Here is a 26,351-nt window from a genome sequence, read left to right as displayed (position 1 = left end):
GCATCCCATGGGAGATGCTCCGCCCAGGGGAGGAGCCAAGCATTCCTGCCTGGATCCAATCTGAGCCTGGCACAGCACAGCAGCCTTTGCCCCCTGCACTGCCAGAGGAGCAGCTTTCTGCTGCCCTGCATGGCCAGAGGGAGCCCAGGCCCATCTGCAGCAGCCCTGGAGCTGCAGAGGAAAACTCCCCCCTTGTGCAGGATCCCTGCTGCAGCAGAGCCACAGCTGGCACTGCAGGAGGGCTGAGCCCCCCTGGGATGGGGCTGGGACACCCCCTGACACACAGGGGGACAGGCTGGATTCAGTGGTTTGTTTTCTTGTTTGTACTCTTGCATTTGTGTTTTTAATTTTCCTATTAAAGAACTATTATTCCTATTCCCATATCTTTGCCTGAGAGCCTCACAATTTCAAAATAGTTATAATTCAGAGGGAGGGGTTTACATTTTCCATTTCAGGGAAGGCTCCTGCCTTCCTTAGCAGACACCTGTCTGTTCAACCCAGGCATTCATGAATCAGCAAAAACCTTTCCTCAGCCCCTGTACATGGCACTGATAATTAATTTTCCTCAGCCGCCCCTCCTGGGAGCCTGGTTCCCACTGGAGTGCTGCTCCCCAGGCAGATGTTGCTCTGGTTTGTTGTTTCACCCTTTGAGCTCGCACGGTTCCATCTCGATGGTTTGTCAGACAAAACTGGGTACAGAGCTCTGTGATGTTCCAGTGCTGAACTCGTTCTGGGGGCTGGAAGGTGGGTGAGGGAGGGAAAAACACAGACAGAAGGAGGATCCCTATGGATTCTCTGAAGGAGGAGGAATTAGCAACAGATCAACAGCTTTCCCTCCTGGGAAACCCTCGGTGGAGCTCCCTGCCACGGCTGCACAGCCCACAAAGCTCAGACACCTCCTAAGTGCAGCTTTTGCCTTGTGCAAGCTCCTAAATCACCTGTCCCCAACAAGCTCTCATTGTGGAGGAAGCAGCCTGGATTTGGGGTTCCAAGGAAATTGGCAGCCAGTCTGGGGGGCAGCTCAGAGCTCTCCGGGTTCAAAGGAGCAGCAACCACGGGCTCAGGGAGTTCTGTTGGAGCTGGTGCTGCATTCAGAGGCCTGTGGGTCAGAATAAAGCTCTGGATCCAAACCCTCCATCAGAACCAACTCCTTTCCTTCACCATCGCCTTAAAGCTTCTCTGCCAGAGGGAAACCTGAGGAGCAGCCCCTGTTATGGGGGGAAGCTCCATCCCAGCACCACCAGAGCTCCTGCAGGCCTGGCTTGTCTCCACGGGCCCAGTGCAGCACCCAGCCAGCCAAAAGGGTCTGTGGGGTGAAACACCACACACCCACAGCCAAAAGTGTCTGTGGGGTGAAACACCACACACCCAGCCAGCCCAAAGTGTCTGTGGGGTGAAACACCACACAGCCAGCCAGCCCTAAGTGTCTGTGGGGTGAAACACCACACAGCCAGCCAGCCAAAAGGGTCTGTGGGGTGAAACACCACACACCCAAAGCCAAAAGTGTCTGTGGGGTGAAACACCACAGCTGCCCCTATTTGGTACAGCACCAAGGGCCAGACAAGCCATGTCCTGCTCTATTGGTAATACCAATACTGAGCCCTTCTCCCTTTGCCCGTGGCTGGATTTAAAGCTCCATATCTGGGTTGTTACAACAGCCTGAGTCCTGCTCAGCCCACACTGCAGATAAGAGAGGGGAGTTCTCCTCTGAGCAGAGATTACAGTTAATAGCTTTTAATGAATAAATTAACGTCCACATGCCAGGCTCTCTGTCAGGTGGAGCCAAACCCAGCCCTGCTATTCACAGTCTGAGCCTGGACTTCTGCACTGAAAGGATTTGAATTATTGCCCTGCTGTCACCTCCTCAGGTGTTTACTCTGCTCGTCCTGGTGATGTCTGCAAAGCTCTGCCCTGTGACTCCGGGTGAAGGCTGCTCAGTGGGTGACACGAGCAGGAAGATGTGTGGGTTTTTTGGGCTATTTTTTTTTTGTCTTTCAATCAGCTCATTGCAATGGGAGGGACAGAATCTGCAATCAGAGCACTCCGGGGTGCTGATGCTGCCAAGAGCCCGGGGCTGGAGGAAATGAAATCCCCCGGCTGTCACTTCCCTTCCAAAAGGAGGATAACGAGGGAAGCTGAATGCATTTCACTGCTAATTTATACAGGGATTGCTCCCCTCAGGAGCACTCCCCGTGGATTTCCATACTCATCCTCAAACGCCCAGCACCTGAATGACAGCACAGACACCTGCTCGTCACAGGGAGGGCTTTCAAGGACATGGAGTGACAGGGTTGGATGGGATTTTGGGAAGGAATTCTTCCCTGTGAAGGTGGGGAGGGGTTGGAATGGAATTCCCAGAGCAGCTGTGGCTGCCCCTGGATCCCTGGCAGTGCCCAAGGCCAGGCTGGACAGGGTTGGGGTAACCTGGGACAGTGGGAGGTGTCCCTGCCATGACAGGGGGTTGGAATTAGGTGATTTTAAGGCCCCTCCCACCCTAAACCATTCCATGATTTATCCACCCTGTGTCACGGACATATTTGATGAAAAATCCTTTCCTTAGGATCTTTTTTCCTGAGAAGCTGAGAAGCCTCAGGAACAAAATGTAAACATTGATTATCTGCTGCTGTGGAATGCAACAGGTGCATCTGTGATTGGTCTCATGTGGTTGTTTCTAATTAATGGCCAATCACAGTCCGGCTATCTCTGACTCTGGTCAGTCACAAGATTTTATTATCATTCCATTCCTTTCCTTTCAAGCCTTCTGATGAAATCCTTCCTTCTATTCTTTTAGTATAGTTTAATATATAATTTTCTCTTAATATAATATATATAATAAAATAATAAATCAGCCTTCTGAAACATGGAGTCAAGATTCTCATCTCCTCCCTCATCCTGGGACCCCTGTGAACACCACCACAACCTTGCTGGACGTTACTCACCCCAAAGTCAAAGCAGTTGAAGGAAGAGTGGAAGTAATTCCTTGGCCCCAGCCCATACATCTTCAGAGACATCTCAGTGAGGAACAGCCCCAGGAAAACAAACTCTGCGAAATCTGGGAACAGGAGAAGAAATTAAATTAATCCTTGGTGGGCAGAGCTCTTCATGCAGGGAGTGTTTGTTCCTTTTTTCACAGCACCAAGGGCCTGCTGGCAGAAGGAAATCCCTGTGCAATGGCAAACACGAGCCAGGCACAGTTTGGCACAATTTTCTCTGGGCATCCATGAGCTGTGTGAAGACAATGCTCACCTGTGCCCTTGGGTGAGAAAAGGAGCATTAAATCATATCCTCATTGTCTCTGTAAAGGAATTTCAAAGGAAAGCCCTGGATCTAATATTTTTAAAGGTCAACTTTAATTGCAGAGATGTTTTGGGACTTCTGTACTTGCAAGAGATGGAAACTTTTGGGTGTGGGGTGTAAGTTTCTGTACCATCCTCTGATGATAAAAATACCTTCCTACCCAACAGAAGTGCTGACTCTGAGGGCTCATATTCAGAGGTGTTGTGTCTCCTGTTACCACATTTATTTTTATTATGCCTTTATAGCCCTGTAATTATGGAAGAGCCCCTTCTGTTTCCTTCTTCCTTCACATATCACAGGCTGGGAAGCTTCTGATGGGAAAATTTATCACCTATGATGAAACAAAGGGCAGAAGGAACAGAGCTGGAGGCTTCAATTTCCACATCAAGTTTTGAGAACTTGAAGCTACAGCAAACACTGCCTTTGGCATTTTAAGTTTGGATCTGGAGGCCAATAAGCAACAGCAAGAGTGAAATGTTAAAAACAAAAAAAAAAACACCAAAAAAAACCACCAAAAAAAAAAGGCAAAAACCACCTACACTACCAAGAAAAACCAAACAGCAGAAGGCAAAGCTTTCTCTCTGGAGAAAAGATGAGGAAAAGAATCAAACCTCAAAAGGTGGGGATTAATCCCCTTGTTCAGTGCAGCACAGGAGGTTCTCAGAGGCTGCAGCAGAACAGATGCTACAAGAAAGTCTCCTGTAATTTCAATTTTATGATTCCAGGAATGATAAAAAGGAGATGGTGCCAAACTTTATGCAGAGGTGCACAGAGACAGAAGAGGGGAAACAGATACAAGGAAAATTTCAGCAGGATGATCCTGGATTCCAGGTGCTTTGCACTCTGGGACAGCTCCCGTCTCTGCTCTGGGACAGGGACAGGAGCCAGGGAACAGCTGGGGCTGGGCCAGGGCAGCTCAGGCTGGAGAATGAGAGCACACAGCCTTAAGATGTGCCAAGGGAAATTCAGGTTGGATATTAGGGAAAAGTTTTTCACAGAAAGGGTGATAAAGTTGTGGAATGGCTGCCCAGGGAGGTGGTGGAGTCCCCATCCCTGGGTGTGTTTAACAAAGCCTGGATGTGGCACTGGGTGCCAGGGTTGAGTTGAGGGGTTGGGGCTGGGTTGGACTCGATGATCTTGAAGGTCTCTTCCAACCCAGTGATTCTGTGAATCCTGTGAATGGTGTGAGCTCAGGGCAAGGCTCTGCCCCCAGAGGGTGCTGGCACTGCCCAGGCTGCCCAGGGAATGGGCACGGCCCCGAGGCTGCCAGAGCTCCAGGAGCCTTTGGGCAGCGCTGCCAGGGGTGCCCAGGCTGGGGCTGCTGGGGGGGCTGGGCAGAGACAGGGGCTGGATTTGATGATCCTGATGGATCCCTTCCAGCTCAGGATGTTCCATGATTCCACCATCGTCTGACCTCCTGCAATCTGCAGCTTCAGCTGAGCGTGGGGTGAGATCTCCATTCTGCCTTGGATTTCCATTCCCAGCCTTGCACATCCACTGGAGTGAGCAGAGCCGGCCCAGGGCCATCCTGGGTGTCTTTGGAAATGCCTTGAAAACTCCAGCTTTAATTACTCAAAAATAACAGAGGTTTTAAATTTGAAATTTTAAATGAAAGCCAGTCATGGAACACCATGGGCATAAAGATCCCTGAAATCCAGGAAGCAATAATGAGATGAGAGAGGCTTTATTAACACCTTAGTGAGGAGCCTGCAAGGACACCTGTGCCAACATTTGCAAAAGGGGAGGAAATTTCAGGAGTATTAATTATCCCACGTGAGCTGCTCTCCTTGAAAACAGCACCAAGATCATCCAAGGAGACTCCAAGGACTACATGTTCCCAGCTGAGGAATAGGATGACAAAATCTGAGACCCTGCTTTTTCCCAGGAAGAGGCAGATCCTCCCTCTGGGTCTCAGGGCACAGGAGCAGCACAACTCCCTCTCACCTTGAGTTTGGAGCTTTTGAGGAGAAGCCTCTTCACAGCTGACCAAGCTGCAACTTTTCTCTCCTTTCTCACAGGAGGTGCAAGGACTCAGTGAGTAAACTGTGCCCAGCACCAAGGATCCCAGAGTAAGGAGATATCCATGATTGTGATGGGAATGCATCTGACCTTCCACCTGCTCTGGCAAGCCCCACCTGCAGAGCTGCCTCCAGCTCTGGGACCAGCAGGAGGACTTGGGGCTGCTGGAAGGAGTCACAGAATTCACAGAATTCACAGAATTCACAGAATTCACAGAATTCCAGAATCACTGGGTTGGAAGAGACCTTCAAGATCATCGAGTCCAACCCAGCCCCAACCCCTCAACTCAACCCTGGCACCCAGTGCCACATCTAGGCTTTGTTAAACACAACCAGGGATGGGGACTCCACCACCTCCCTGGGCAGCCATTCCACAACTTTATCAATTTTTTGTAAAAAACTTCTCCCTGATATCCAGCCTGAATTTCCCTTGGCACAGCTCGAGGCTGTGTGCTCTGGGTGTGTCAGTGCTGCTGCAGACAGAGCCCAGCCCCAGCTGAGCACAGGCACCTTTCAGGAGCTGTGCAGAGTGATGGGGGCACCCCTGAGTCCAGAGTAAACCTGGAGCTGCTCCAGGGCTGGAGCCAGGCTGGGAGAGCTGGGGGTGCTCACCTGGAGAGGAGAAGCTCCAGGGAGAGCTCAGAGCCCCTTGCAGGGCCTCAAGGGGCTCCAGGAGAGCTGGGGAGGGACTCTGGTGTCACACTCAGCTGGTGCTGACTGGAAGAACTTCCAGGCGCAGGCTCCCTATGCCAAGGGTTGATATCCAGCCAATGCTGTGAAACCTTCTTAAATCAGCTGATAAAATCACAGGGAGGGGTTGTGGATCCTCCAGGAAGCAATGCACAGCTTCCACATGTGTCATATCTCTAGCAGGGAGATTCTCATCCCCTTATCTCTGCCCCAGCCCCACCTGTGCCAGTCACAGCTCAGCTGCCCTCCAAATTCTCCACAGAACAAAAATCCTCAGCAGTGTTTTTTAACTGCAAATTTGCACCAACAGACCTCAGGACACTTTTCCATGACAATTACCATCATCCCAAAGGAGCAAAAAAGGAGGAAGGTTCAAGGATTAGTGTTCAGTCACTGCTCCAGCAGAGGCTGAACACACCCTGGGTATCATAAGTGCAAAGTGTCACCATCAGACTGACACATCCTGCAAATCCACAATATCACCCAAAAAAAAGGTAGAAAGCGGCAAAAGAGAATGAATAAATATTTGATTATATATTTAAAATATATATATATAAAAAGCCAGGAAATGTTTAAAACTCAGAGCATCTAAAACCCAACTTCCTTCTGCTGCTCTTGCAGGAGGCACCCTTGGCCTTTCCCAGCTGATGAATTCCAGACCTGGCAGCAAGAGCTGTGTCCCAGCAGGCACCAGATGCTACAAATCAGAGCCCAGTGAGGCTGGGATGGAGGGAAGTGGAATTCAGACCCTGAACTCCTCAGGCAGAAGGAATTGGCTCCATGGAGAAGCTGCTGCATCCAACACACAGTTTCTTCTGAGAAGGCCCTGCCTAAATAATTGAAAATGCAATTTTGTTGTTTGGGCCTCCTGGTATTCAAGCCTCACCTAATTTCATTTGCCTTACTCAAAAGCATTTTGTGATGTGATTTAACGAGGAAAGGTTTGATACAAACACTCTTATTTCATTTCCAAGCTGTGCTGTTGGCAAAGGTCATGCAAGCATCCCTTCACCCCACACCTTTGAATTAGGTTCCTAATTAGAGTTACCAGCTCGTTTTTGTCAATCATTTATGGATTAATTCCATTTCTGCCACATCTCCAAGTCCAGTGGCATCAGAAGCAGGTGCTGAGCCTGTCACTTCCCTCTCCTCTCACATTAAACCAATCAGGAGAACCTCAGCAGGGCAAAACTTCCCCCTTTTTGCCCAAGCAGATGTGAAATGCTCAGCAGGCAGAAATAAAAATGCTCCAGAAAGCCTTTTGCTTGTAAATGCTGCATATTGGTATCCAGACGCAGCTGGGTCTGGGCTTCAAGGGCAGCAACAACAACACCAAAAAAAGGCCAAATTGCCCCAAACATGAGGTTCAGCATTGGGCAGGGAACAGGCCATAACGGCTCAAATGCTGTGCTCAAACACTGGATTTATCAAAAGGAGACACTGTGGATTTGGGGTTCAGATTAAGGAGCCAGGAAGGATCCCTGCATGACTTGCTGAAGAAGAGAGCTTTGGGAAGGGCAGCCCCTGAGTGAAACTTGAGTGACCCAGTGGTGAAACCTCCTCCCCAGAGTCCCTAAAACACATCCCACAGTCCCTAAAACACATCCCACACACCCTAAAACCCATCCCACACACCCTAAAACCCATCCCACAGTGCCAAAAACCCATCCCACAGGGCCAAAAACCCATCCCACAGTCCGTAAATCATCCCACAATGCCAAAACCCATCTCACAGTCCCTAAGACCATCCTACAGTCCCTAAAACCCATCCCACAGTCCCTAAAACACATCCCACACACCCTAAAACCCATCCCACAGACCCAGAGAGCTCTGGTCCCAACCTCACCCCACAGCTTTAGGCAGAGGAAGAGGAGCCCAGCCCAGCCCTATCCCTGGGGCCTCCTGGCCTGCAGCACTGCCTGCAGCTGCTCCCTCAGGATGGGATTTAGGGACTGTAGGATGGGTTTTAGGTACTGTGGGATGGGTTTTGGGGACTGTGGGATGGGTTTTGGGGACTGTGGAAAGGGGTTTTGGCACTGTGGAATGGGTTTCAAGGACTGTGGTATGAGTTTTTGGACTGTGGGATGGGTTTAAGGGACTGCGGGATGGCTTTTTGGGTCTGTGGGATAGGTTTTTGGCACTGTAGGATGGGTTTTAGGGAAGGTGGGATGGGTTTTAGGCACTGTGGGGAGGAGGTTTCAGCACTGGGTCACTGCAGTTTCACTCAGGGGCTGCCCTTCCCAAATGCACAGCCCTGGTCACTCCTGGTGTCCCCAGCATGGATTTTGAGGGGCCCTCAGTTGAAAATTCATCTTTGCTGCTACCAGACCTCAGTGCTGCCATTGCAGAGTTGGTTTCTGACAGAAATCTCCTCTTTCTCAGAATATTGGCAATGGTGGAAAGGAGCGTGAAGAGATAATAACAAAATCATGAAATAGATGCATGAAATATATTCTTTTATAGGCAACTGCAGCTTATTTAACCAAAGTTCTGTGCTTCAGTGAGCAGTGTCCATCTGCAGCATGAGAGAAATCCTATTTGGCCCTGGAGTCCTTTCCAAAGGACAGAGAAGGAGAATCTCTGATTGAATTTGAGGATAATTACAGGGGCATGAAGTATTGCCTGTTATTAATCATACCACAAGAATTCAAAGAATTCCTCATCAGTGCTTTCAATAAGGCTAAAGAAATCCCAAGCCTCTCTCCAAAGCTCCTGTAGTCCTTTTTCCAAAGCAGTTGTAGAGATATGGAGCATCAAGCAGAGAAAGCTAATCAGAACAATTCAAAACAGAAAAGTTAAAAGAAAAGACCAAGGGGAAAATAAATCAATGCAGAGCCGTAGGCTTTTACCAACCGTTCTTTAAGTAAAATTAATTTGTAATGTAATTAAACTTCTCCCCAGAGGGACAGGTATAATTGAATTAGAGGTGCCTGGGTAGAGTTGCAGGGTTTAGCAGATCCTTTCTAACTGCTCCCATCTTCCTTCCTAGGCAAAGGCTATAGGTACTTTCATGTTTCTATAGATGCTCATAAGGATTATGTGGAATTGTCTGATTTACCAGACTAAGAGAAAAGTAACTGCAGAAATTAAAATAGAGCAGAAAGTACTGATCTTGTGTAGTGTTTGAGTCTGTTTGGGTCTTTGAGTAGTGCTTTTAGCACCTCCTGGTATAAAAAGATGAAACATTTCATTTTGATTTGTTTACAGATTTGCATTTAGACCTCTCCTGCTGCTGCAGTTCACAAAAAGCCTCCTCAGTCCATTCCTGTTCCTTCCCTGAAACAGCATCTCTGGAATTTCTGATTTCTCTCTTGCTCTGCATCCCACCAGCCAGGCCCTGCTCCTCTGCAGCGATGTTCCCTCACCATGGATTAACTTTTAAGGCATTTTTAAACTCTGTCACTCTCCCAGTTAAAGGATTTTGCCAATATTTCAGGAGCTGTTTCAAATCCCCTCGTTCTGCCTCTGTCTAATGGATTTGTGCACAAACCTTGGGCAGAACGGGGCTCTCTAGGAGCATTCCTGGAGGGCTCAGCCCCAGCTGGGCTCCTCCCCAGATGTTTGTGCTGTGAATTACCCAGGCAGGAGTGAGGGGACACATCCAGACTGGCTATCACCATGATATTTTCTAAAAAATGCTTTTGCCAGGATTTCTCTCCTGAGAAGCTTCAGAAAAGAAATGTAAACAACAATTATCTGATTATAACCTGGAGGTTGCTTCCCAACACATGCATCTTTGATTGGTTCCATGGGAATTGTTTTTAATTAATGACCAATCCCAGTCCAGCTGTGTCATACTCTGAGTCTGTCACAGGTTTTTATTATTCATTCTTGTTTTAGCCTTCTGATGTCTCCTTTCTCTTTCCTTAGTATAGTTTTAGAATATAATGTAATGTAATGTAATATAATGTGATATATGATATATAATGTAATGAAATGTAATGAAATGAAATTAAATATGATATGATAAAATATAATATGATATGATATTATATAATATAATATGATATAATAATATAATATAACATAACATAACATAACATAACATAACATAACATAACATAACATAACATAACATAACATAACATAACATAATATAACATAATATAATATAATATAATATATCAGCCTTCTGAGAACTTGGAGTCAAATCCTCATCTCTCACCTCGTCCTGGGGACCCTCACAACACCACAACAGTCTGGCCATCATTGTGCCACCAAAACAACCAGTAAAGTCCTTAAGGCACCAAATATTCCCTGCACTCAGTATTCAATTAGGGATTTGTAGAAATCTGAGCCTATGGAAACTCTGCCATCCCCCAGGAAAGGGGTGGGAAGGTTTGGGTCATCCCCAGTGCACAGCCAGGTGTGAATGCAGTCCCACAGCTCCTCAGCCTGGAATTCAGGAGGGTTTGGAGGTATGGGATACTTGGAATTTAAGAGGTTGAACTTGTAGGGCTTTTCAGGATGATTCTCCATAGTTCTTTGTTCAAAAATCACACTGAAATAGGTTTCTGCCTGGAGCAGAGACAAAAATGAGCTCACAGAGCCGCCGCTTCTTCTCTTGGAGAAAACCATCTTAAAAAATAAAACAAATCCCAAAACAAACAAATAAAAACCCCCAAAACTGGCTGGTGTACTTCAGAATTTCCATGATGACAATTCATGGAGAGATTTAGTTGGGACATTGGGCAGGAATTGTTCCCTGGTAGGGTGGCAGGCCCTGGCACAGGTGCCCAGAGCAGCTGTGGCTGCCCCTGGATCCCTGGCAGTGCCCAAGGCCAGGCTGGGCAGGGCTGGGAGCAGCCTGGGATGGTGGAAGATGTCCCTGCCTTGGGATGGGATAGGATTTAAGGTCCCCTTTAACCCAAACCAGGCTGTGATCTCTGGTTTTTATTCTCATCGTTACAGTGACCAATCTTGCACCACCCTGTCTAAAAACCCAATGCGAGCATCCACAAAACCTTTCCCTACTTCTGAATAATCTGTTTTTTTTTCTGTGACCCACACTGGGCTGCCTCTCCCCAATGCCAGGGGAGTTTCCAGCAGGGTTTAACATCCCAGAAATACTCAGAGCTCCTGGATGAAGGGCAGCAGAGATGCTGAGGGGACTGGAGCACCTCTGCTGAGAGAGCTGGGGCTGTTCAGCCTCCAAAAGAGATGATTGAGAGGAATCTCATTAAAACACCTGCAGGGAGGGCTCAGAGCAGGGCCCAGGCTCTGCTCCAGCAATGGGACAGCAGGACAGGCAGGAACTGATCCCAGGAAGTTCCAGCTGAACATCAGGAAGAACTTCTTCCCTGTGAGGTGAACAAGCAGCTCAGGAGGTGTGGAGTCTCCTCCCTGGGATATTCCAGAGACAATGCTGTGCTCTGTGCTCTGGGATGGCCCTGCTGGAGCAGGGAGGTGGCTCCAGGTGACCCTCTCAGGTCCCTTTTCTGCCCCATTCTGGGATCCCTTTCAGGGATGGTTGGTGGAGCCCCTGCCCAAGTGTTTCCCCAGTGACAAAGAACCCTCAGGGCTCCCAGGTAAAGGAGAAACGGGATGTGCAAAGGCTGGGAGGATGCTGAGAATTTAATCCCCAATTTTTGGTGGTTTTCTGCCTCTTCCATTAAATGCCAGATAGGGGGATCCCCACTCCCAGCTCAGTGGGACTCTACACCAAGAAATCCAAATTGCTGCCCAAGTGCTCCTGACACTCCCAACACTCCTAACACTCCTGACATTACTGGGTTCTGGACAAATGCAGAGTTCCTCAAACATGGATCCATCCCTAATTCCAACCTATTTTTTGTCTTCAGCTGGGATAGATTGGAAGCCTAATTTGTGGCCTCTGTCTCAGGTAAATTTCCCAACTGGAGGTGAATAATTCCCAGAGACAGAACCAGCCCTTCCAGCCCTCAAACAAAACCCTGAAACATTGAGGAGCTTCTGGCTCATTGATTTCTTCATGTTCCCTTGGAAAAGTCACTGCAAAAGGTGGTCCCAAAACTGAGTTTTGTAAATCTGTGACCTTTTTTTGAGTTGAAAGACTTCAAGTGTGAGGTTTGTTTCCTAAACATTTAGTCCTAATTCCAGAGGAAATCCTAATCCTCAAACTTTTAATTACTCTGCCAATCTAGCTTATTATTTCCTCTGGTAAATGGAGGGAATGAATAAGCAAGAGTGACTTCTCTGTATGGTCTGTCTCTCTTTTCAGTTGAAATCTTGCCAAAAAAAAAAAGACTTGAAAGAAATTTCTGTCCTTATTATACATCTCTCATTAGAGCTCCATTACCAGGTGGATTAAATATTTCAACAAATATTAATAAGGAGCTTTTGATGTCAGAGCAGTCTGTATTCCTGACCTCTTAGGTCTAGTAAAAAAAAAAAACTTCAAAAGTTTGCCTTCCTTGTAATAAGGTAAGACCTGAGGATCTGAGGCAAGAAATATTTAAGTATCTAATTTAGAGAGAAATCAAGGCAAATTAGGTAGATAAGGATCTTTAAAGATCTAAGCCAACACTGTTAGACTGTTGGAAATATTTGAGGTTTTTTTCCAGTCTTCTGTTTGGTTTTTTCAGAAGTTTTATTTAAATTTTCATCTGGTCAAGTGCTGAATAACAGATTTGCTCCTGGCCATTTTATAGGGTCATGAATGGCTTTGTCTTCCAGAAACAAACCTCATCCCATCCCTTGAAAGGGAAAAATTTGCATTATCAGTATGAGGAATTTCTAGGAGTTTTCCAGCTCTAGGAGTCCCAGCCTCCAAACTTCATTAAAATAAACAAAAAAAGCTCCATCCCTCACCTTCCATATTTTTTTTAAACCAAGCTTTGTCAGCAAGTCTGTGACCTCAGGGAGACACCATTTCTCATTCATCAGAGCAATTAAAAACCCAAAACTCATATTTCAAAAGCACTTCTAGACTCTCTGAGCTAAACCAGGTGACGACAGGAACCAGCTAAAATAAAATCTTTTCACAAATACAGGATAATCTTCCCTCTGGGAGTATTTCTGTCACTTAATGTCACAGGAGGGCACGGTGACACCCATCCCCTGTCATCACACCCCATCAGGGAGGGCATGGAACCCAAAAAGAGCTGTAAAGTTGAAACCTTTTAAAGGCTCTGGCAGGAATCACAGCTCCAGTGGGGACTTAGTGCCTGATTCCATAAGCACTGGCAGGATTTTTATCTCCCAGGCCATTCCAGCTGCTGGTACCCCAGGAATGTCAGAGCTGGCAGAGCTCTGAGTGTCCCCAACAGGAATCACCCACGGGTGCAGATCAGCTGCACAGTGACACAAATTTGCATTCTCTGGACACAGGTTAGCCAGAGAATCCTGCTTTTCCCAGGCATCATTCCCCTTCCTTTTGTGCATCCTGCTCCAGGACAAACCCTCCTGCATTCCAGGATGTGTTTAAAAAAACACTGGATATGGCACTTGGTGCTATGGTCTAGATGAGGTGTGAGGGCTTAGGTTGGACTTGATGATCTTAGAGGTCTCTTCCAACCTCATTATTCTGTGATTCTGTAACATCCAACCTGAATTTCCCTTGGCACAGCTCGAGGCTGTGTGCTCTGGCTGTGTCAGTGCTGCTGCAGACAGAGCCCAGCCCCAGCTGAGCACAGGCACCTTTCAGGAGCTGTGCAGTGATGGGGGCAGCCCTGAGTCTCCTTTTCTCCAGGCTGAGCACCCCCAGCTCCCTCAGGGCTTCCTCACAGGGTTTGTGTTCCCAGCCCCTCTCCAGCCTCGTTGTCCCCTCTGGACACGCTGCAGTGTCCCAAAGCCCTTTATTGTTTGTAGAATGCTGCAGAGCTCACCACTTGTAATATCGATATGAAATAATAAACACCTAAGTGTCACAGACATATTTTATGAAAAATTCTTTCCTTAGGATCTTTCCTGCTAAGAAGCTGAGAGGCCTCAGAAACGAAATGTAAACAATGGTTATCTGCTGCTGTGGAATGCAACAGGTGCATCTGTGATTGGTCTCGTGTTTTTTTGTAATTAATGGCCAATCACAGTCCAGCTGTCTCGGACTCTTTGGTCAGTCACAAGATTTTATTATCATTCCCTTCCTTTCCTTCCTTTCCTTTCAAGCCTTCTGATGAAATCCTTTCTTCTATTCTTTTAGTATAGTTTTAATATATCATTTACTTTTAATATAATATATATAATAATAAATCAGCCTTCTGAAACATGGAGTCAAGATTCTCATCTCTTCTCTCGTCCTGGGACCCCAAACCTAAGCCTGAACAGGAAATATTGTCTTGAGAGCTTCAATCCCTCTTGACAGAGGTAGAAAAAACGAGCCTAAAACCAGCAGTGAGGGGAGCTGTAGAGACTGATAAGGTCACCTGAGTCTCCTTTTCTCCAGGATGAACACCCCCAGCTCCCTGCAGTACTCACAGAGAGCAGTGGTCAGCTTCTCAGGCTGGTCATAGTGCACCATGGCCACACAGAGGGTGTTGAGGGCCACCACGCAGAGCACCACCCAGTAGAAGCTCTGAGCCTTCACCATGCGGCGGATGAAGAAGCGGAACATCTTCTCCTTCCTCCTGAAGTAGGACGAGCTCTCGTTCTTCCCACTCTTCAAACTGGCACGGGCAAAGGGAGACCCTGGGACAGAGAGAAGAGTCACCACAGCCCATCCCAGCAGGGGAAAGGCTGCAGGGGGTTCCTGGGCACACAGAGCCTCTCCAAGCACCACCAGAACAGCTCAGCAGGAAGCTGGGGATGTTGAGAATGGGCTGAGCAAGGGCGTCTTGCTTGTAATGAGGGATGGAGGCTGGGCTTGTAAAACTTCATGGCTCAATGCCTGGCTCCACCATCTAAACTGGGCTTCCAAACCTTTGCAGCAATCCTGATTGTCTCAGTTAATCATCACTTTTTCCTGGTTGACAGGGACAGAGCAGCAGGCACAAGGTATCTCTGCCCATGGTGTGGAGCACATCCTCATGGAGCTGGGTGGGTACAACAGGAAAGATGTTTTTCCTGCTCCAGGGACTGTTTTGTCCCTGGTTTTCCTGTTCCAAGGACCAGTTACCAGGGAATTGAGTGAATTCTCCTTAATTTACTCTCCAGCCTCAGCTATTTCTTTAGCAGAGGGCTTAACCTGCCTCCGTATATCAGATTTTGGGCTCAGCCATTCATTTGTCTCAATTCTGCCTCTATCAGCTCCATTTCCACTCTGGGCTGAAACCCTGGCAAAGAGTCAAGGGTTTTAACAATAGGGAGCTGATGGAAGAAATGATTCCTGATGCCAGCTCTCCCCCTGGGGTAGAGGCACTGCTCAGATGAAAAAGCCATCTCCAGCTGATGCTGAGGCAGGAGAAATCAGGAATGAGGGAAGAAACACATGGACCCCTTGGGGCTCCTCTGCAGCAGCCAGGGAAGCTGCTGCAAGCAGGGGAAGTGGGGATGGTACCAGGCTGGCCACTGCCTGTGCCAGTGGTTTGGGACAAGATATCATTGCTGCCCTTCCCCACCCTGGGATGGAGCATCCCAGCAGGATGAGCAGGACATGTCCTCGTCCTGTCCTGGAGCTCTCCTGGGCTCACTGACATGAACAAAGTGTTCTGGCTTCAGCAGCCAAATCTTGGAGTGTGACCACCTCCATGTCAACACTTGGAAAGGGTGGGAATCTCACCCAGCCTCGTCCTGCCGCATCAACCACAGCAGCCAGAGAAAGGATGAGGCATCCAGATGTGACAGCAGCAGGTTCTCCGAGCCTCACAGCCCCACACAAGTGTGATGTTCCCCCATGGAAAGTGAGCTCTCTGCTCCATTTCACATTTCTGGCCATCCACCAGCACTCCAAAAGCAGAACTGGCTCTGGCCAGGCTTTGAACAAACTCCATGCTGAAAAAATCAGTGTGTTCTTCTGTTGTTTTGAAAATCCTGCCTTTGGCAGTTTGGAAGAGAAGAAATCATAGTGCTCCTCCTCTGCTCTGCTTTAAGACAACAAGAAGAGCCAAAGTTTGGGATTTAGGCAGCTTCATATCACAGCACTCCTTAGCAGGTACAGAGCTCTCAGATAGCCAAGCCCCTGTGTACTGCCAGACTGGCAAAGGAACAGTGCTGCCCTCTCATTCCTGTCTGATCTTCCAGAAATGCAAAGCAGTGATATTTAAACTGCTCCAACGTGGAAAACATCCCCTTCTCCAGGCTTTGGTGTCTGGGAATTAAAGCAGAGCCCCGTGCCTGGTACAGCACAGAGGGTGTGAAGCCAGTGGGAGTAAAAAGAGAAGAATAAAAGCTAAGAACAACTGCAGAGAACAGCCTGGGAAGTGTTTACCACTACAGAGCTTTAGACTGCAGCTATAAAGCTCATCAAGGTGCTTGTGCTTGAATTAAAGTGCAACATTTTCAGCCAATGGCCAGAGAGAGACCTGGCAAAGTCTCCCCCACCCTGAGCTGCATCTTCACGTGGCACTCAGGGATTATTTGTTAGTTTTTCCACGTTGCTTCTGCACCCATATGAACACACTATAGAAAACCATCCAAAAACCCCTTTTCTCCAAAACAGATCCTTTATGCATAATTGCCCACGTGATCTGATTGTTTATGCTCTGCATTCCAGCCTCTTCACAAGCCTGCAGAAGTAGCTGCTTAATCCATTCCTTCTTTTCTGCCTCGTTCCATGAATCAAAATCAAAGCCACTTTTCCCAAGTGGGTGAAGCACTCACAGAAGGTGGAAAGCCCTGCTGTTATTTTCCCTGCCATATGCTCCCGAGACAGTTCCCAGCTCTGCCTCGGATTATTCCCGAGCCCAGATGCTCCATCATCCATTGCCACCTGAAATGCTGAACTCCAAGATCTGTTGGTGTGGTATTAGCTGCCCAGAGCCTGGAGGGACTTGGATTTGGAGGCAAAGATCTGATAATTATTGTAACCGTGAGCAACTGTTCCAAAAATGACCATTCCTTGTTATCCATGCAGGGATCCGAGAAAAAACAACAACAAACCAAACCAAAAATGCACACAGGCTGCTGCATTTTTGCCCTTTTTCAGCACCAAACCTCTCCTGGAAGTGGCAGCAGTCTCACCACAAACCCTGCACCCAGGGGACTGTGGCAGCTCAGTGCTGGTGACAGGAACATGCCAAGCCACGCTCATTTTCTGCAACCAACTCTTCCTTTAAAAGGGGGGAAAAATAAATTCCAGCAGCAGCTGTGATCCCTGGAAACATCAAGGCCAACTTTCCAAAGGGCAACTGAGGCACTCATGCTGTGCAACAGCCACGGACACGGATTCTCAAATGTGCTGTTTGTGCTGCTCCTCCTGTGCATCCAGGATTTGCTGCTTCGTGGGGACTGGGCTGCCAAGACATTTCTTTGGAAGATAATGAGAACATCTGCTGCTTCAGCAGCAAAACAGCCTCCAACAACAGGCACAGGATGAGCAGAGCGCCCGACTGCAGAGCAGCAGGAGAGGCTGTCCCACAGCTCACAGGGGTTTGGCTTCAGCAGCTCCCTGAGGTGGGTGCTGGGTGCCCAGAGCCTCCCCTGGCAGCCCAGAGCTGCCCCTGCCTCCCTACCTGGGCAGATCTCAGCAGGAATCAGCTCTGGGAGCTGCAGAACGGGCAGCACCTCCTCAGCCTGAGGATGCCAAATTCACCACAGCAACGCCCCACAGTGCAGGATGCCCTGCTCTGCACTGGATCTCCAGATCTGGCCTTAAAATCACTTCAAGATCTTCCTCTAAGACAAGAATGAGAGAATTGAGGCTGCTGCCCAGCACCTCCCAGTGACCACTCCCACAGCAAAGGCTGTGACACCTCAGCTGGGCATTAGTGAACCACAGGACTGTGGCCACTTGCTCTCCTCTCTCCAGCAGTGTTGTTTGGCAGATTTGGGGTTCTTTAGCATGGATGAGCACGTTCCAAGCAGAATCCCAGGGTGGCCAGCCCAGCAGGGACTGTCCCAAGGCTTTGCAGGGCTCTCACAAGGGTGCAGCATGCAAGAGCTGAGGCAGGCAGCGTAGGGAGAGGGTGAAGCCACGGAGCTTTTTGCTTTGGGAAGTCAAGTGGAAATTCATTCTCCTTCAAGAAACTGCAGCTTCTGGAGCAAAGGAGCCTCTCCAGAGGAGAAGACATGGCATGGACAGGTTCAGGTGGAGATCGAAACCTCGGGGGATGCGAAGCCAGTACTCACCAACGGAGCAAATGTCTGTGAAATGGTCCTCACCTTCTTCTGCATGAATCAGGTCATTTTTGCTCTTCTTTATTGCGGCTCTTTTCAACACTGCGTGCAAATTAAAGAGAAAATGCCCCGTGAGGATGCAGAGTGGATTCTCTCTCCCCCTCCCTTCACTCTCCAGGGCCAGCATTTCCTTCCCAATGCCAGCTCAAAGCTCTCCCACCAGGGTACCCTGGAGCAAACAGGACAACCCACAACCTTGCAGGGCCTCTGCACGCCTCAGTGCCAGGGTGCTTCACTCCTTTGCCCTTCCAGCTCTTGAAGGTTTGCCAGGCACAGCTCTGCATGTTCCACTTCATGCAGCAGATGCAGGAGGGTGGGGAGGTCACTGCAGCTGCACTTTCAGCACAGCACAAAGGCTGGGCAGGGACACTGGAGCTTCCTGAGCCCCACGGGGCTGGGAGATGAGTGCTGCCACCCCTGGAACCACCAGTGCTGTTTGCAGCAGGCACTGTGAGGGAGTCAGAGTTTACAGAGCTCGGTTTACTACCCAGCCATGCCTCAAGGAGCAGAAATGCTGCGTGGAAAAAGCGGCCACACATCAGTGAGCAGCCTCTCAGCAGCACCCCGTGGGCAATCCCTGCCCTCTGGGGATATCAGAATTCTTTGAAAACACTTCTTTTTCCTCCAAAAGCAGCTTTTAGTGGGGAGGGCAAACATCACTACATTTACTCCAACAGGGAATGAGAGCTCTGCACTTCCACCCAGAGCACGGGGGGTGAGGCAGGAGCACTGAGGACGCTGCTCCCAGGACCACCTACCTGCAGAACCTTGAGAAGTGGCAGAAAAAAAAAATCACGTTGGTACAGTTTGGTGACAGCTTCGAGACAGACAGTAACTAAAGCAGCACTTTCTATCAGCAGTAAGACACCCCACGGTGTGGTGATACAGACTGGTCCGTGGGCACACACAGCAAAGCCACTCACGCTGCAGAGACTGCCCCGGGGAGGCTCCTCCACAACATCCCCTCACCCTAATTATCTACAAATTCCTTTCCCACACTGCACGGATTGCCCTGCCCTGACAGAGACATGGATGCGCTTCCTGCTCCTACAGGCTGTGCTTGAGTCACTTCAGGGGAACACCCAGAGCAGAGGGGAGGATGCTCTGAACCTGCAATCTGGATCCATTGTTTTGCATTGTTGTGTTCCTTGCTGCCCCACCCAGCTCTCCTGAATCCTCAGTCCCAGCAATGCCAGCTCAGGGGTCCCTCAGGCTGGGTCTGTCCCAGTTCACTCCAGCATGTCCAGGGCCATCCTCAGCACTGGAGCACAACCAGCACCGGGATTAAATATTTCCAACATTCCTGGCATGAACTGAGCAGCTTTTTATCTTCTGCCCCAGAAAAGTCCTCGGTGTGTTTGGCAGTGAGGCTGTGCCATCTCTCCAGGCACATCCCTGTGTTTCAGGGACTCGGAATTTACCACCATAGACTGTGGGCTGCTCCAGGCTGGGAACGTTCTCGGGCTCCTTTTGCTTTCGGATAAGAGGAACCTGAGTATCTCTGGGTCTTTACTCCGTGCCTTGCACCCACCTCGAGTTTCTCACAGCACTCAGACTGCTCCTCAGACACAAACTCCAGTGAAGCCTGGCTGTGCCCAGGTGCCAGCCAGGCGTCCCCAGCTCACACACACCCCCAGCACACACAGCAGGACTGGCACTCACACCTCAGCCCTGACCTGCTCCAGCCCCAGATCCTCCCCAGCGCAGGTCACCGGCCCGGCCGAGGCTGCAGCAGCACCTGCAGCCTGCACGGCTGGGAGCCAGGCCAAAAATCCACCTGGGCATGTCACCGGTGACCTGGGCACGGGGCTGCGGGGGGAAAGCTGCCCCTGGGTGCCACCTAAGCCCCTGGTGATTTGCAATCCACTCACTGTTGTAGCTGCTGCCGCTGCCAGTCTCTGCCGGCGCCGTGCCTTGAGGAATCGGCCCTTCCGAGGCGGCCCTCCCTGACAGTGAATGGGAGGAGAAAAAAAAAGAGGGGGGGGAGGGAGGGGAGGGGAAAGGAGGAGACATGGGAGGACGAAAGATGGTCAGAAAAGGGAGAGGGAAGAGTCTTTAACTGAGCTTTGAGTGGCTGGCGCATCCTAAAAGCTGTCGGGGCTGGAGGCCCAGGGGGAGCATCCCCGTGGCCTCGCTGCTCGGCTCCTCCGGCCGTCCTGCCACGCCGGGCTCGCACGTCGGAAGGAAGGATCACCACACCCTGTTATGTCTTACTGCTTACAGCTAACAGGGGGCTCAGTCCCTTGGTCAAATCCGTTCGGAGCCCTGCCTTTCTCTCAGGTCAGCGCATTCGCTCTTCTCCATCCTCCTGGCAGCCTCTACCCCCTGCACACACAGCCAGCCACCCTCGGCAGGGCGTGGGCACCGACCCCGAGGGCACATCCCCATCCCGGGCCGGTGTGGGGTGTCCCAAACCGCTCCTCAGCCACCTGCAGCCTGCGGAAGGGGCTCTGTGGCCGGATTTGTGCCGGGTGCATGCGGGAGGATCCTCCTGCTCGGGAGGAAGGTGTGGCAGTGACAGCAGTGGAACCTCTCCCGTGGCACAGGAGGAAAATGGCCAGCAAAGGCACCTACCGTCCAAAGGGGACTTCTCTTCGGCGTTCTTGTCCTCCTCGGCCAGCATCACCTCCTCTGAAAAAGGAAAACCAGCCAGGATCAGCCTCAGGTTCCTCAGAGCCCTGTTCCAACACCGGCTGGGGGGGGCAGCAGGACCCTATCCCTGTGCCACCCAACCCATCCCATCCCGGTGCCACCAGCCCACCCCTGACAGAGTCTGCAGAGCAATTCATGGCTCAGGGCTGTGTTTCTCACAGGATTCACAGAATCACTGAGTTGGAAGAGACCTTCAAGATCATCAAGTACAACCCAGCCCCAACCCCTCAACTCAACCCTGGCACCCAGTGCCACATCCAGGCTTTGTTAAACACACCCAGGGATGGGGACTCCACCACCTCCCTGGGCAACCCTTCCAGAACTTTATCACTCTTTCAGTGAAAACCTTTTTCCTGATATCCAGCCTGTATTTCCCTTGCACAGCTCGAGGCTGTGTGCTCTGGCTGTGTCAGTGCTGCTGCAGACAGAGCCCAGCCCCAGCTGAGCACAGGCACCTTTCAGGAGCTGTGCAGTGATGGGGGCACCCCTGAGTCTCCTTTTCTCCAGGCTGAGCACCCCCAGCTCCCTCAGGGCTTCCTCACAGGGTTTGTGCTCCCAGCCCCTCTCCAGCCTCATTTTCCCCTCTGGATGCTCTCATCTCAATGTCCTTCCCAAGCTGAGGGGCCAGAGCTGGGCACAGCACTCAGGGTGTGCCCTCAGCAGTGCCAAGCACAGGGGCACAATGACCTCCCTGCTCCTGCTGGCCACCCCATTCCTGACCCAGGCCAGGAGCCATTCTCTGCCTGTGTCCCTCTCACACAAGAGGAGGGTTCCAAACCAATCACATCCTCCATGGGATCCCTCCTCACAACCACCCATACCACCTCCTACCCTGGGTTCTTCACCAGCTCTCATCCCCAAGGCACCTCTGCAGACCAAGGACTTCCCTCCAGACCAGGCAGCACCACAAATCCCACAAGCCCAGGAAGGTCCCTCATGCCCATCCACACTGGAGACAGTTTGGGGAAGATGCTCCACACCCATCACTGCTCTTTTGTCTCCAAAAAATCAGGATTCAGCCATGGGGAGCAGAGTGGTGGCACAGGGTGAGAGCAGCCACATGCCAAGATAGTCACTGTCACCACAGAGCCATCATGTCAAATCTTTGTCCAAATAAAATCTACAGCAAGTTTTCCATGGGGGAACTCTGCCTGGCACAGTGATTGCAACATCTCTCTTCCATTCCTCTGCAACTCATCTCCAAAATACAATACACCTTGCACTGTCCTACATTAAAAAAAAAAAAAAACAACAACAAAAAAAAAAAAAAAACCAAACAAAAACAAACCAGGAAACACTAAAAACTAACCTCCCCAAATGGAATAGTTTTTATCTGTGTGAAAGACAACCCAATTTCCTGAGGTTTCCCAGGGCACTGCCATCCCCCTGGCCAGTTTGCAGTGCTGTGCCAATACCTGAGACTGCACTCAGAACTACAGATTTTGAGTTTGCTGCTGGAAACTGATGTGGGGATCTGCTAAAGGACAACCCAAAGCAAACAAAACATTGAGTTGGCAGCTGGTAAACTCCACACTTCCTTCTGTCCTCATAAATGGCAAATTCACACGCCTGAAATTCCATCAATGTGAGCTCTTACTAAAACATCTGACACCATGTTCCAACCAAATTTTGCTTTAAAGTCCGTTTAAGCCAGTCTAGATGGAAGAGCAACTTCAGAAAAATAAATACAAACAGGCCAGAGGCCAAACATCAAAGTGTGTAGCTGAGAGCTGTCTAGAAGGATACCAGAGGGATCAGCCTTATATAAGCCTATATAAGCCACACAAGCCTTATATAATCTCTTTATTAATCATCTGGGAGAAAGAGGGAATGATACTTTAATAAGACAGCAAATTGAGAAGGCTGAAAAATAATACCAAGGGCTGAGGAAGGCTGGAAAATTAAGCAGAGGGGAAGGAAATACAGAAGTGCAAAGTAATGACCAGAGATGTGAAAGAAAGGAGAGCTGAGAGGGGTAAAAACGTCAGGTGAGCTCAAAGCTGCACTTTAAAAGGTGTAAAGTCCTTCCAAAACCCCACAAGTTGTGCCTGCAATCCCCACCTCCAATTCAGGTGGTTTTCAAGTCTTCTTAAGACAGGTCAGAACAGTGAAATGGGCTTTTGTAGGCAGTTCAAGAGACTTCTCTGACCAGCCAGCACCTCAGACCAAAAGGTTCTTCTGAAGTATCCCCCAGGGAAAGCTGTGCTGATGTTTGGGGACGAAAATATGGGAGGATTGAAATGGCAATTCCCAGTCTGACTGCCCTGAAACACAAGGAAGGAATGGGAGATCCTTCCTAAAAGCTGTGCCATACTGGATTTCCATCTACAGATTACTCTTAGAAGACAATTTTGCAAACCTTTGCCCCAAATTCAGGGTCCTGAATTGGTTCTCACACAAATCTCCATCCATAAACACAGCTGGGCTCAGTTTTGCTGTTCCTTTAAAATTCCCTTTTTCGCCTCTGAAATTCCCTCAAGCCTCGCTCTCCTCCTGCAGCGTTCCCAGGTTCTCTCCCTTGATCATTATTCCTGTCTGCCTCGTGTCCTCTGGGAATCCAAAGGACCACAGCTACCCCAGGAGGTTTTTAAGGCTAAAAACAGAGCTCAGCAGGTCACTGAGCACTGCCAGGAGGGGTTTTTCACCAGCCAGCATCCTGAACAGAGCTGCTCTGCCTTTAGTCATCCCTAACAGAGCCTGGAAGGAGATAATTGGGCACCTGAATAAACCAAAAAATGGTGTCTCTGCATGAGGAGAAATGTTCAGCAGAGAGATGGGACCAGATCAGCAATTCTGAGCCTCCAAACAAAGGCTCAGGGGCTTTGCCAGGGTGTCAGAGGAAGGGGTGTCTTGGCAGCAAAAGGAATTTTTGGTCATTAAGTGCTGGGTGTGACTGGGCTGGAAATAAAGGCAAAGCAGCCTGGTCTGGAGCACCAGGAATACCTGCTTAAGGGTGTGAAGGGTGCTGTTTGAAGGGAAATAAAAGCAGGATGCAATCCTTGCTCTCTCCTTTTTTCCCCAAATGTGTTAATCATGAATAATGACTGAGGTATAGCAAGAAAATGGGGCCCCTTCTCCTCCTCTTTGGTGTGGGGAAAGAGGATATTGGGGGCTCAAAGGAGCAGCAGATTACTGGAAATAGCAAAGACTAAATGAATATCATTTCTGGCTGGGTAAATAGAAAAAAATTAAGCCCTCCTAAGTGGCTGTCATACCTTCCCAAGGAGCTCTGCTTGTTCTTTATGGCAATTACCCTGCCTTGGTATTTCACACGTGTGGTATTTTCGGGGTCCCCTGTCGTGGGGAGGAAAGATGAATCTGATTCTATGTTCTTAGAAGGCGAATTTATTATTTTATGTTCTATATTATATTAAAGAATGCTATACTAAAACTATACTGAAGAATAGAGAAAGGATACAGACAGAAGGCTTAACAAGATACTAATGAAAAACTCCTGACTCCTTCCAGAGTCCTGACACAGCCTGACCATGATTGGTCATTAAGTTAAAACCATTCACATGTTGGATAAACAATCTCCAACCACATTCCAAAGCAGCACAACACAGGAGAAGCAAATGAGTTAAGAATTGTTTTCCTTTTTCTCTGAGGCTTCTCAGCTTCGCAGGAGAAAATCCTGGGCAAGGAGTTTTTCCAGAAAATGTGACAGTGACACACACACAGGGTTCTTTGCTGGAGGTGTCTGTTCCCATCTTTCCCAGGGGCTCAGGGCTCTGTTCCTCTAAAGAAAGCTGAAACCTGAAGTTCAGAAAGCTCTGCCATGCCAAGGGATGGCCTTGAAGTTACAGAGGACTGGCAGAGAGAGGTGAAACCATTCCCAAAGCCTGGCACTCCAGGAGAACAGAAGCACTCCAGTTTGGTGTGAAAAATGTGGATTTGGAAAGAATTAAAATGCAAAAGACATGAAACTTGATTAGCCCTCAACAGGAAGATTTTAGAGTCTCTGAGCAAAGTGTTTTCCAAATGATTCATGTCCTTATAAGATAAGAGAAACATCTTCAAAAGAATATTTGTGGGCTTATAAATGCTTTACTCTGTGTGGAGAACTTGTAGTTCCCTGTTCTTCAAAAATCCCAGCCTTGGAGTTCCTGCAGTTCTCAGGAGTTCAGTGGAGAAAACATCAGGAGCAAAATCATTTGCATGGATTTCATCACTTGGCACACTTAATTCCTCTGGAAAGGACAACTGCCTTCAAAGTGAAGGAGGGGAGGTTTAGGTGGGATATTGGGAATTAGGAATTGTTCCCTGGCACAGGGTGCCCAGAGCAGCTGTGGCTGCCCCTGGATCCCTGGCAGTGCCCAAGGCCAGGCTGGGCATTGGGGCTTCCACCCCAAACCAGTCTGGGATTCTGTGATAATTCAAATTACTGACATTAATGAGAAACATTAAAGTCACTTCAGAGTGGTCAATGAGCAATAACCCCTATGTTAAATTAAAATTATTGTTGAGTGAGGGGTGGTAGGGCACAAGTAAAGGAGTGATTTTAGTCACTCACACTTCCCTTGTTCCCTAAAACAACACTTGAGGCAAAAACTTGAGCACTACAAAGGACAAGGGCACTTCTTGTCCAGCTGCAGCAACTACACAGAATATGTAAAAAACTACAGAGCAAAAGCCATCTAAAGAGTAAAACATCATTTTGTGAAGCACTGGAATGCAGCTTTCCACTCTTCCTGCCTTGCATCAAAAATAAACAAGGGAGAAAAAAATCGAACAAACCAAATGCTCAGGGAGGATATTAGAAATATTGGAAACCTGATGAGGCTTCCAGGGGAAGAGAAAGGATTGGGCTGATTGGTTCTGGGTGCTTTGGAGCAGGAGAAAATAAGATGAAACAAGGTAGAAGGAGATTAGAGAAAGAAAAGCAATTAAAAGAACTCCTGAATTCTTCCTCTCGCTGCAGAAAGGCAATGGATTGAAAGTGAGGGCAGGACACAGCTCCGTGGGATTGTTTGGTTTTTAAAATCAAACTGGGTGTTAGCACTTGGCACTCCGTGCTCTAAGAGTCAACGAGGTCAAGGCTGGCAGAAGGATTTAAAAACAATTAGATATTCCCAGGAATAATGACCAAATCCTCCAGAGTTCCATTAGAGCAGAATCCCAGGAGCTTTCGCTCTTCCCTTTGTGCAAACAGCTCCTGCCTGGGGCTGCTGCAGGATTTCTGTCCCCTTCTGCCTGTCCTCCCTGGCTGGATCTCCCTGCTCAGAATCCCAGAGAAGGAATTCCAGATCATTTCAGAGCTGAAATCCCCAAGCCAGACCTGGGAAATCCCCATGGACGGCACAGTCCCAATTTTCAGTGCCTCAGTCCGGATCCTCTGCTCTGCTTTGCCTTCACGCTGCATTTTCATTCCAAGATTTTATTAACACTGCTAAGCTGATTTTAATTACTGTTATTATTCAGCTGTACTAGGAAGCTCTTTTATATTCCTATTGTATTCTCAACAATGCCTTTCCAGAGTATTTTTAACATTCCCTGATTCAGCTC

The 26,351-nt window shown here is 48.9% G+C and overlaps 1 protein-coding gene across 12 annotated transcripts in view; it reads right to left on the bottom strand.

The window, feature by feature from the left end:
* The window catches only part of CACNA1B (calcium voltage-gated channel subunit alpha1 B), a 325,706-nt gene that overhangs the window by 127,176 nt on the left and 172,179 nt on the right, over positions 1 to 26,351 (bottom strand). For 5 of the 12 annotated variants that reach the window (XM_063174370.1, XM_063174372.1, XM_063174374.1 and 2 more), the window contains exons 9-13: positions 20,769 to 20,825; positions 20,066 to 20,140; positions 18,147 to 18,236; positions 14,400 to 14,609; positions 2,940 to 3,052 (exon numbers count right to left, since the gene is read on the bottom strand). In XM_063174370.1, the coding sequence (XP_063030440.1) occupies positions 2,940 to 3,052; positions 14,400 to 14,609; positions 18,147 to 18,236; positions 20,066 to 20,140; positions 20,769 to 20,825 (545 nt within the window). The remainder of the gene's footprint in view (positions 1 to 2,939; positions 3,053 to 14,399; positions 14,610 to 18,146; positions 18,237 to 20,065; positions 20,141 to 20,768; positions 20,826 to 26,351) is intronic. The other 7 variants (XM_063174376.1, XM_063174379.1, XM_063174383.1 and 4 more) reach the window with 3 other exon arrangements.

Source organism: Melospiza melodia, chromosome 22 (genome assembly GCF_035770615.1).
Source record: "Melospiza melodia melodia isolate bMelMel2 chromosome 22, bMelMel2.pri, whole genome shotgun sequence".
NCBI classification, from domain to species: Eukaryota; Metazoa; Chordata; class Aves; order Passeriformes; family Passerellidae; genus Melospiza; species Melospiza melodia.
The sequence above is the reverse complement of the archived record's forward strand: the minus strand, read 5'-3'. Positions and strand labels throughout refer to the sequence as shown.